Source organism: Hirundo rustica, chromosome 1 (genome assembly GCF_015227805.2).
Source record: "Hirundo rustica isolate bHirRus1 chromosome 1, bHirRus1.pri.v3, whole genome shotgun sequence".
Lineage (NCBI taxonomy): Eukaryota > Metazoa > Chordata > Aves > Passeriformes > Hirundinidae > Hirundo > Hirundo rustica.
In genome coordinates, this window is record NC_053450.1 from 83,221,983 (window position 1) to 83,234,017 (window position 12,035).

General features: G+C 37.3%; 1 protein-coding gene across 5 annotated transcripts in view; it reads right to left on the reverse strand.

Moving 5' to 3' along the window:
• Positions 1-12,035, reverse strand: part of DROSHA (drosha ribonuclease III) — a 73,394-nt gene that overhangs the window by 46,037 nt on the left and 15,322 nt on the right. For all 5 annotated transcript variants that reach the window (XM_040064872.2, XM_040064890.1, XM_040064898.2 and 2 more), the window contains 6 exons: positions 11,087-11,167; positions 9,315-9,401; positions 9,120-9,206; positions 6,103-6,174; positions 4,071-4,152; positions 2,820-2,894 (listed from right to left, as the gene is read on the reverse strand). In XM_040064872.2, coding sequence (XP_039920806.1) covers positions 2,820-2,894; positions 4,071-4,152; positions 6,103-6,174; positions 9,120-9,206; positions 9,315-9,401; positions 11,087-11,167 — 484 coding nt within the window. The remainder of the gene's footprint in view (positions 1-2,819; positions 2,895-4,070; positions 4,153-6,102; positions 6,175-9,119; positions 9,207-9,314; positions 9,402-11,086; positions 11,168-12,035) is intronic.

Sequence of the window (12,035 nt, forward strand, 5' to 3'; positions counted from 1 at the left end):
AATTTTACAGGATACTTCTGGATGAATGTAGTAAGCTATCTCTGCACTTTAAACTCATCTGTAGTGCTTACATGCTATAACTGCAGCAATGAAGACTAAAGAACCTCATGCTGTCCCCTGCCACTAAATGAATCAAGGGCATGTGAAAATGACTGAATACCTCTGAGACTCCAGGAAAAATGCACCACAAGGGCCACTTGTAACAAAAGAAGACACTATAATCTGACTGGCTTCAGGTAGCCAGCCACAGACATGAATATGAAAACAGGAAAGGTTGAGTGATCACCACACATTCCCACAATGCCCTAATTTTGGCACACATCTCTCTCCTTTAATAACAGTATTAATTAGCAGGTATGGAAGAATCTTCAAGCTTCAGCCCCACAGAACACAAAAGCTGACTTCCGTCCCTCAGGGAGCAGAAAATCTGGTCCAGTCGCTGAGTACGTTCTCTCTATCACTACACCCACAAAAGAGAAATGGTGACATACAAGAAGTAAAACCTTAGAGTAATATGGGGGATGACACCACAGGACACAAAGTGTGATCCCAGGCACAGTGGAAAAGCCTTGCAGAGCTGCTGCAAAACAGCAGCACAGTGTAAGACGATCTCCTCTACAAGATATGTGAGGAACCAAGCCCTTCTGTTATTTCTGCTGGGATTACAGCACTACTGCACAGAAATTACGACAGGCAATGGTGTAGCTTGGCCTCTCAGAAGAACTAACTCACTCAAACTCCAAGAGGGAATCTTACGTGGGGAAAATAACCCCAAACCTCATTGGAAATAGAAAATACTTCTAAATAGCTACAGGGACAGATTTTTAAATGTGCAAAGTTTTCCTTCAAATTAAAGGGGCACTCCACTTACAAGACTGTTCTTTGTCAACAACTGCATTATACTCTTACTCAAGAGGTAGCCCACACCCACCAGTAACTAAAATGAAAGTGTATCCTCATCCACTGAAGATTATGTACAGGCTGCTATAGATGGCTGCACTAATGAAAGTCAGAGACCTTTTTTCTAAATCAGAATATGCAGCACTGGGGACCTCAAATGTGGTTTTTCTAGTCTTTTACTCTCTGAATATATTTATCACCATAAAAATCTGTGAAAATGAATACAATACAGCAACTGTTCTGCATGCTATGCGTCTCAGTAAACCTGATACGACTAGCTCAGAGCTACCCCAAGGCCTGTCTCTAAGTAAATCTACATAGAAAACCTGACATCCCAAACCTCATTACTTTTAGACAATGTTAGGAAAGTAAGAAAGAAAAAGTAGAAGAGATGGGAAATCAGCAATTCATTCCTATCTTTAAAGAGACAGCTGATGGATGTGTGGAGATCTGATGCACCAACATCTTCTTTGATTAGATGTAAGAAGTGTTCTGCAAACATACCTGAAGGAAATTAAAAAATCTTCAAGGATACTTCAAAAAATAATCAAGAAAAAAATGAAAGCTTGATTAAAAAAAAAAAAACTTGTCAAAAAGATGCTAAAAGGCAACTCTATATGCAGAAATATCAGGAAAAAGACATTTTCAGAAAATAGTTAGAAGGCTCGGGACCTTAAAGAAGCAGCAGCACACAGGAATACATATTATAGAGACCTATCTCTCTCTATCAGTAAACAACACAACAGCACAGAAAGAGCTGACTTCTAAACTAATTAAAAAAAAATAAATCAGAATATCAAAATCCTGAACAGGAAAGCACCCTCAAGCTACACAAACTAGGCAGGACAAACTGGTTCTCATTTTGTGAAGAGGTCAAGTTAATCAGCCACATGTGGCTTGATGGCTTATTTTGTAAATTGCTTCAGCGAAACCAAATCAGTGTTTGCTAGCAAGCCTCAGAGCTCTGCTTCTGATGGAACAGTGCTGTGTATCCAGGAAGGAGCAACAATTAGAAATACAGTCATCTAGCCATCAGTACTCTCCACAGTAACAAGCCAAAACTCATTTTGCTTTAGCTGTAATTAATATCCCAACAAAGTTTCAAAGCCCAGACCAGAAAGCATCTCCAGGTCACAGCCCTCTTGATGAAGGTTGTTCCATGTTTCATCTGCACCCTAAACCCCACGGCTGAAACACATCCTTCTGTCCACACAACCCTCCTGGAGCAACCACTGGCAGGATCTCAGCAGGACACATTTTCAATGGAGCCATGACATTTACATCAATTGAAAGTCTGCCCTGGTGTCTTAGGATGCGTTAAATGCCTGCGCAAGCTGCTCGCTCAAAACGAGCGCAATGCTGCTCATGGCATCTTGTCCTTGGCTGGCAGGCCAGGGTTGAACTGCATTGGAAATGATGGCTTTTGTCTTTCACTATTTGCTACAAGGTTTAAGCTTGCATTAGGATGCAGAAACAATCAGAAAAACATGTGCTCAGGGGTGCCAACCATGCTGACCCTTGCACATCAAGAATTGTGATCTAACCCCCCCTGAAGAGCAGGGGGTCATGAAATGCGCAAGATCAGATAACAGCACTCCTCAAATGCCACAGCTCCATCACAGACCAAGGAGGACCCAGCACTGTCTGAAATGACTACACACAAAAGCTTGAAGCCTGCCTATCTGAAACATTTGGCCTGCCTATCTGAATTCCAGTTCCGAATAAACCATCCACACTGCAGCAAGCACTAAAGACTTCAGGTAGAAGTACCAGATCTCTGTACTGATTGAACTATTTCACTTGCAATAAAGGGGTTTATTGTGGAGGGTTTTTTCTGGGGGATAGGAGTGTTTTCTGTTTTGGCTTTTTAAAAAGTTTTTTTGATCTAATTTGTATAAAGCTATATAATAAAACATTACCTGGAAGAAATCTCACAAACCGCGGCATGAAGTGATATCTGGGACAAGAAACAGAATCATTTTCAAGTGAAGGACCTTAAATTAAAAAAAAAAAAAAATACAGAAAATTTATGAACAGCAACATATTTGCAGAAGAAGAAAGAGGCAACTTTGCAGCAGATGTAATCAATGAACGGTGCTTACAACGCAGGGCTTGAGTTTCAATCAAAATAGTAATAAAAAAATAACACAGACAGAGCTTGCAGTAAAAGCTTTCACACAGACAATTTAAAAGAAATCTAAAATAATTTTAAAATAATAAGAACTTAACAAAAAACCCCAGTACTTTTAAATTAAAAAGTAATAGAAAAAGATTGGTTTATCTAATCAATTAATCATTACCCTTAAGCCTTACAAGCACTAGTTTATCTCCTCCCAGTTAGTGGGGTGGTTTTTGCTCACATAACAAAGATAACATGGAAATTTCCACAGTACTGTTTTGTGGGGGTTTTTTTAATTTTCCTATTCATCATATAAAGCTTTGCAAGAAAATAAAAACTAAACCTGTAAGTACCTGGTGTTAAAAAAAGAAAGAACAATCAGAAGTAGTGATAGGAGAGACAATACTGATATTAGAATATATTTAGTATCAAACCAAAGGCTACACAAAATGTATTAAACCTGTGTGCTCCTGTTTAACTGCATTAAGCGCAGAGAGCAACTGCATAGACAGAGTCAAGACACTCCACAGATACTGAAATGCAATTCCTCTGATGCTCTCATTTCTCTTTTAGACCATGGGAAGTATTCTCCTTTGTTGCAGAAACAAATCACAGAAACAAGTATTTTCATCTTGTCAAAAGACAAAAACTTTGAGTTAGAATGATAATGTTAACTCTCCACAGCTATCTGCATGACACTGCTTTCTGAGCTGACTGCAGAGAAATATTGTATGAGCAACTTGTTGTTAACTTGTAAAAGGAGAGAAGACCTGACATCTTGGCTTTCAAAATACCATGCACATGATACTCTGTCACAATAAACACGCAGTAATATTTATTTTACTGTTCGATTAAAAACAAAAGTTCTGGATTAAGGCAGAAATTTAGGTTATTTGTGAGAATACAGTGCCAAGTTTGTGCATTTTCATTGCTACAGCTCACACTATTGAACTCTAATTTCACCTTCTAGAAGAATAGATGAAGTTTGTCCCTGTCACAAAAAGCAGTAGTGACATTGCTATTTTGAGAACCCTCTCAAAGAGAATGTTACCTTTAAGATTCCAGTCATACAATTCCAAAATATCTTTGAATAGATATGAAGAGAACAGTTCAAGGCCTCTCACACAAAAATTCTGAGGAAACAAAAAGAAATAAACCAAAATTATAAATATATAATACTGCAATACAAACAATGCCATTCATTTATAGTTAAATAAAACACAATGAAAAAAAAAAAAACAAACACAAAACCAGTGTCTTCATATCTGCCAACCACTGGATACAGGGTTCTGGAAACAGCATTGATATATTTGTGATCAGTGGTCTCTTCAGAAAGCATTGTCAGGAAAGAATGGTATTGAACTCTCTTCACCCAATGTCCAAATCAACAGTATAGGCAAAAATTATGATTCTGCAATAATCTGCTAAGCACTAAAACCCCTTCCACCTGAGCAAGCTAAGCAGATGACACATTTCTGAGAAGTATCTTTTTCATAGTTCACTTTTCCCCGACATGCTCATAATAAATGTTCATAAATCATCATCTTTGGTATTACTATCACTTCCACAGCAAGTATGAGTACAACACTTGAATAGAGGATTATGACCTAAACAGCCAACAGAAGGAAAGAAAAACAAAAAAAACCCACAAAAAGATTCTTTTCATCAAGTGAGGAAGTGGGTGCTTCAGCAAACAAACATACAAGCTTTCCCGAACAAACTAAACCAGGCTAGACTGATATACATTGCTCATGCATGAGGCCACCCATAAATTCTAAATTCAACACCACAATCTCTTTCAAAAATCATTAGCAAAGATGGTCTGCAAATAATGCTGCAACCATTTACCCAGAAGCCCCCTCAAATGGTGACTTTCCCTATTTTGCTTGGTGGCCACTTGTTGTTTCAGTCCAAGATTTGCAGACAACACAGCACATTCACTAACAATAAATTAATTGTTTTGATCACATTATTCTTTCTGAGGCATTTCAGGGCTGTAGCATATATTTAGATGCTGTTGAGCAACAAAAAAAAGAGATACCCAGAAAGAAAAATATAAATATATATGGCTAAATTAAATACTGATCCTATCTTCATAGTTAATATACAGGGGCGTTTCTGTATCCATACACAGTGTTCCACTGCAGCAATTTACTTTGCAAACTGGCTTCACTAGGCATTAATTAGTAATAAAAAACCCCACCACAAACAGATTATGAACTCAATGTGCTTTGTTTGTATCCACAGGAAATTTGTTTTGGCAACAGCTTATATTAAGTACTGATAAGCAATCTTCAGAGCTTCAAACTTCTGATTAAGTTTCAGCTCTGTCACTGACGTATGTGGTCCTGGCAAAGGAGTACTGTTGAAACCTTAGAAACTTAGAATTTAAGGTTTTAGTATATAGTAATATATATGAGGCAATATGGAAGATTTAAGGCATTATCTAAGTCTTTCTTCTTTACCTTCTTCTTTTTGGTTTCAGGTGTTTTTTTTCTAATTGAGTGAAAAGGGTCTGCATTGTGGATCTTAGGCAGTCAATTATTAGGTTAAAAATATAAATAATATAGATGTCATCTCATTATTAGATAGGTTATGCTTAAATAACCTTACAAAGAGTTAGAGACACCTCCATTTTCTACCTTGTTAGTTAGAGCTCATGACTTGTGAGACTGTAATATAGATAAGAATTAATAAACACTGAGTCCAAACACAAAACTGTGACTCCTGTGCATTAATTCCAACTCTAACATGAAGAAAATAACAACCTCACAGAGTACCTTATTTTTGTCAGATGTAAGAGAAGGGTAATACCTAATTAAATTTACAGATATTGCATATAACTTAAAATGAAAGGAACCTAAGGATATTAGCACTTCTTACTGTTTGATTTTAATATATGATAGCCTAAGTAGATGGATTTATGCTAGCACCTGTAAGTGCAAGTCCTGTTTCAGCCACTCTTTCAGAACAGAGCCAGTCTCCTAGAGACTTCACAAGGTTGGATACTGAAAAGTTTAATCCATTAAACACATCAACAACTCATAACCCACTCTGACTTTCAGAGTAATTATCCATCTTACCTCAGGCATCATCTCCTCGATGAAATGAATTGTATAGTCAATGTTAAACCTGATTACTTTGCATAGAGGAATCTGGAAGAAAAAGAGAAATTCAGCATTAAGAACTATACAGCATCAAATGTATAGTTAATAAAATTTTGTATGCAAAGGTATTACTGTCTGCTGAAAAGGGCACTTACTCAAACAGCTGCTCTGGGGGATCATGCAAAGACAAGAACACAAGCATGTGTAAAGGGAGCACCAGTTCCAGCCTTCACCTCAGCAATAAAACACAGTGCTGACAGCGGGGATGGTGAATGAAGGTTAAATAATGCCATCTACTGGAGATGAAAGTTTCTTTAAGAGAAAAAGTACACCTGTAAACTCCAGTCAGCCTGTATCTTCTCTCATTTGGATATCAGCAAGTGAAATTTGTTTGTGACACAACATGTCAGATTGACAGAGTGATCTGAAAGCAAGGTGCTCTTAGCACATTGCCAGTTGTGTCAGCGATACTGTCTTAAAATGCAGGCTTAAGTCAAAGTTACATAATGTTATAGCTTAGGGATAAACTACAGTTTTATACTAATTTCATGCAATAAATATTCTCAATTTCATCTGACTAGCTAGCAAGAAAAACATCTGACTCCTTTTTTTCCCACCTTTTACAGTCCATAATTTGCTGGAGGTGTTTCATTTTTTATGGGATTTTCAGAGAAAAAAAGCTAAATTCCTAAGACTACAAAAACGCCTAATTTTCCCTTACACATATACAGCTTTTACCAGGTTTTACTACTCACTGCCCTCAAAAGCATAAAAGAATGTTAGAATAATTCCATGATCTGTGAAGTGAAGCAACCCAAGGTTATTTTACATTTCTAAGCACACAAATAAATATTTGAACAGCACAGGGGTTGCAGTGAAATCAATGTACATAGGAGAGGTGCAATATTCTGATTGCATCTTCTTACAGCCCACTGTCAAACATTTGACTATTCTGACTACAAAAATCTATTGATATGTGCATGATAAATAAAGAAGCTGCACCAAATGACCAAAGAAAACTGCATTTCTTACAATCTGATACGGTATTAAATGTGAATACAAAATTCTCCCCAAACCTTGGAAGCTAAATAGAATCTAAGCAGACAAAAGCCTGTCACACATAGATCGGTGAGGCTTTTAATAAAAGCACAGGGTTTGTTTACTTACTTCCTAACACATAATTTAAACTAGAAGTTGAATACTTTAGAGAAGTGACCAGAACTAAGATTTCCATGAACTGGAGTTCCACGTACACAAGCAAATACACACTAAAGGAGTGCATGGCTGGCACTGTAGAATTGGTTTGGTATTTATAATACGAAAATATTTTTTTCTATGACTGTACTAACCATTTTCCCTAACACTTGAGCTGCTCAGTTATTACTCAGTTATAAGAGTAGTAACTCAGTAATAACCCTAACTATGCAAACTTATGATTTCATACTACAGAAATTTAATGAAAAGATGTTGGTGTTCAGATCTCTATTTTTACTACCTTATGCTACCTTAATTTTATCAAATATGTTCCAAAGTGTCCCTCAAAGAGCAAGTTTTATGTTGTGTGCCAAAAAATCATCTCATGACATCAAGAGATTCCTTTCAAAAGGCTTTATATCTGTTATTAAGAGTAATTGGCACCACAAAGTGTGGCTTTGTATTCAACTCCACAAAAAAGAATTATTTATAGCTGATCACTTCCCCTATCTGGAGGCGTTGGTAAACGTGCACTTTACAGTAAGCTTAATAGCTCCATGAACTACTCATATCAAAGAAGAGTTTTCCGTGTTGTCTGTACATTGTTGTTGGTATATCTCCATAACTCTCTGCCTTCCTGTCGCACGGTAGACACAAAATTCGTAAAGCTAAGGGGACCTCTTTATTATTTAATGTGAGTGAAACAAAACTGCTCCTTTTTGCTCGTTTTCAGAGTGGAAATGTAAAGCCTTGAGATAAATTTGCATTGAACTCTGAGGCTAAGTTAATGCTACTGGGAAACACTGCTTCCCATTGCCATGTCAGAGGCTGAACTCCACTTTCTCACTGATTTCTCAACAAAGACTCCCTTCCCCTGACCACCAGAAGTAAAGTGTTACCACATCTCTTATGCAAGCAAATTGTCAGGGTCAAAGTAATTTCTTCTCAGTGCCTTCTCAGTTCCAGTATCCTTACATCCCAGTCCTGTGTTCATAACCATTCTTACACGGAGTGGTGGCACTGGTGATGTAGCTAGTAATAGGTACAAAAACCATAGAAACTAACACACACTAAACTTTTTCAGAAAACTTTGAAATAATCAAGATAACAAAAAATTCTTCAAGTGCACAGAAATTAAGAGTCTGTGTATTTTCCATTCACATTTGGCTAACTCAGCTTATACTGGAAAAGCAAGGCAGTCAGGTACTAATCAGGTACCTTTTCGTTTTACACTTGCTTTCAAAACACAATATTAAACACCTGTACATACCTACAGCTTTTACTAAAAATCGTAATTTGCTAGATCCTGAGGAAACTGAACAGCTGTTAGAAAGTATTGGATACATCTAGGTAAGTTTTAAGAACAGAGAAGACCTTTCGAGGGGATCTCTGAAAAATTTCATTTGTCACTTAAAGGGAACTTCTTTTGTTGTTACTGCTAGTTTTTTTAAACTTTGCCAACTTAATAAACCCACTCAGCCAATTTAAATACAATTAGCAGTCTTAACAAGTTGTTCCATTGTTTAATTCATTTCCAGACTGTGAAACACATAAAAACATTACTTCGATGCACATCACAGCTTCAGTCACAGTTCAAAGACACTGCTTACCACAATCAGTCAAGATAAAACCTGAGATTCATTAGCACGAATATCTTTCCTCTGTCCTCAGTGCTGGTAAGATTTTTGTAGCATACATGTATTGTTGTTTCAGAGAAGTTTTGCATCAGGGCAGAATGAACACCTTCTAGAGAAATCCCCTGTATGGAACCTGAAGTATGCAGCAATGGCCATACTTACGTTTGTTAGTGGGGCGTGTGCAAACATGGAGAACCCTTCAAAGATATATTCATGGTCATCATACTCAATAACAGTAGGTCTGTCTGTCTTAAAAAAGCAAACAAAACCACCATGGAGTAAGCAAGACACAATACGACTTTTGTCACCAAAAAACAAAATCAGAGTCCTAGTTTGAATTGTTTATAAAGTACTTACTAAGAAATTTGTGGGAGGTGACACAGTAATTCGGTAGTGGTATAGTCTTCCAGCATTGTTGGTCATGGGGCGACATGGTTTAATGGGCTTAAAGAAAGAGATAAGTAGAATTATGTGTAGAGTCAAGGCAAATTTAGATTAAAAGAGAGAATAAAGCATTTCTAATAGCCATGAAATATGCATAAAGAAAAATTAAATAAAAGCAGGTAGTCATAATTAAGCATTCTGGGAAGGAGGAAAGTGTGGCCTTATCTCCATTCTCACTTTATGAAATATTTTTAAAGCTATTCAAAAGCAAGAAAAGGTGAATTTTTACTATTTTCCATTTAACTCTCCATCTCTCTTACACACAACAGTTAGCTGTTTACGTTCCAGACTGATTTCCTCTCCTATATAAATTTGTTTCAGGAAACACATTTTAAAAGCTTACAAAGAGGAGCCTGGACATCACAAGAAAAGATCTCAAGGTACATTATCAAGATAGAGAGGTACCAGCTCATCTGCTTGGGGGATATCTGAGGCTTGAAGAGAAGGGATTAGTCTATCACCACAGAGGTAGCTCTGGTAACCCCACTCTATCTCCCAGGCTGTAATACTTGACTTTGAGGTCCAAAGGCAGATAGTCACCTGTGATTTCATGTTTCCTTCCAGCTTGTTCTGAAGCAGTCCTGTGTAAAAACCGGACCTCCCCAACAGTCAGACAAAACCAGTTTTTCATATGCCCTACATACCACTTGCTGTTTGGAATACACTGGGAAAAAGAATAAAACCACTGCAGTGTGCAAGGTACTATTCTAACTGCAGAACAAAAGCTGGCCTGTGGCAATGGCAGGACAGCTACACCACTACACTGCTCTGGCCACTCTGAAAAACTTAGGCAGTAAGAAAGGTGATTTAAATGGCCCTTCAGTCCCAAAATAAGCTTCTCACAGCTGCAACAAGGTAGCTGAAAACAAGCTAGTTGAAAACTAGGCAGTTTCACCTACAGGACACTGTGAAAATTATTATATCCTCGGAGATTTTGTGAAACCTGGGATTCCCAAATGGCATTGTTCCAGGGAGCAGCTGCCTTCATGCAGCAAGTTTTGTATATGGTAGTTTTCTCCTCCTAAATTTTCTCCCTTTTCTGCAAGAAGAACCCTGCATGAGAAGGAATAGATCCTGGAGAAATCTATAGGAAACTTCAGATCAAAGCAAATTTTCTGAATTCAAATAATTCAAAGAAATGTTCGTAACTCCTTAGCTGCAGAGAAATAAACATCTGTTTCAGTAAATATATGTAAGAAGGCCAACTGAAATAAAAATTTTTTCAAGAAAAAGTAGGAAGATAAATCGTAAAGCCTACATGCTAAGGCAAGAATGCCTCCTGACAAACCTTCTGCTTCTTTCAGCAGAAGAATTACTATTTGCTTTTTTTTAAAGCAGCAACTTCACAGAGTGGGCCTTCACAACATATTCATTCACTTGAAGACAGCAGATCTTTGATAACAAGTCTTTTACTATTAACACAATCATGTTTCAGAAACTTAAAAAAGAAACCCGAAACAAACCTAAAACTAAGCAAACACAAGCAAAAGTTTTCTACAGTTTTCAGATGGATTTCATTACCGGTACTGCATGATAAATATGAGGTTACGTAACTAAGTGATTTCAAGTTACACAAGATCTTTACTCCACTTGTAAATCATGGGAAAACCGCCTCAAATCAACCCATGCAGGAATTCACAGCTGCAAATTTGTATTCATAATTGCAATCCTTAGAATTATAATACCTCTTCGCCAGGATATATGCCATGTCTTATTCCTGTTCGCCGGGCTTTAGCACTGCACTTGCACAAAGGTCCATCATTCATCTGTCAAAAACAAAATAGGATTCTGGTTTTATTGAAAAGTGGTTTTGGAAAAGTATGTTGGTTTTAATGCCCTGAGTGCTGATGCTTCTAAAAGCCTGTCAAGCTTAGATTAAGTGGATGTTCTTAAGCCAATAAAACTGAAAACACTGTAGACTAATGTAAGAGAACTGCACAGCAGCATTAGAACTTCATCACTGCTCCAGAAGCACAAGGTGGAAAAACATTCTTAGCAGAATTCTACCACCCTGCTATAATATACCTCTTTTCCATTGCTTATACACACAAACAGCATCCTGACTGCCTAAAACAAAATTCAAGTCCTTTACATGCATGTGTCAATATTTACATGCTGAAATCTCCATATTCAAACAGTTCCACTGAGTTCTCTGACTGAAAACCCATCCACAACTAAACCCTCTGTCATGGAATGAGGCTATCCCCTGAAATGCAGACCATTCAAAGATTTTACTTGGTACTTTAAAGAACTAATGGCAACACTTCAAATCCATTCTGTGAACAGATCAGTAAAAAAGATAATGAGGGAAAAAAACCCACTTGAGTATTCTGTATGGGTGCATCAAGTGCCTGCAACCAAAAAGGGCCAGGGGATACATCATAAAGCTGGTGTCTTTCTTTTCTCTTTTCTGACCAAGATCAACGCAGACTATCACCTACTGCAACAGCCATAAGCTTTCTGCTCCTACATTGTGCTCATTGCAGAAACCCAACATAAGAAGCCCACAAACAAACCAGAGAAACAAATTAAGTTCCCAACCCCAGTTTTTAATCAAAGTTTGAATCCAAGAAGTTAAACTTCTTTTAGGCTTAGGAAAAAAACCCAAACACATAAACAATAAACTTGCAATTC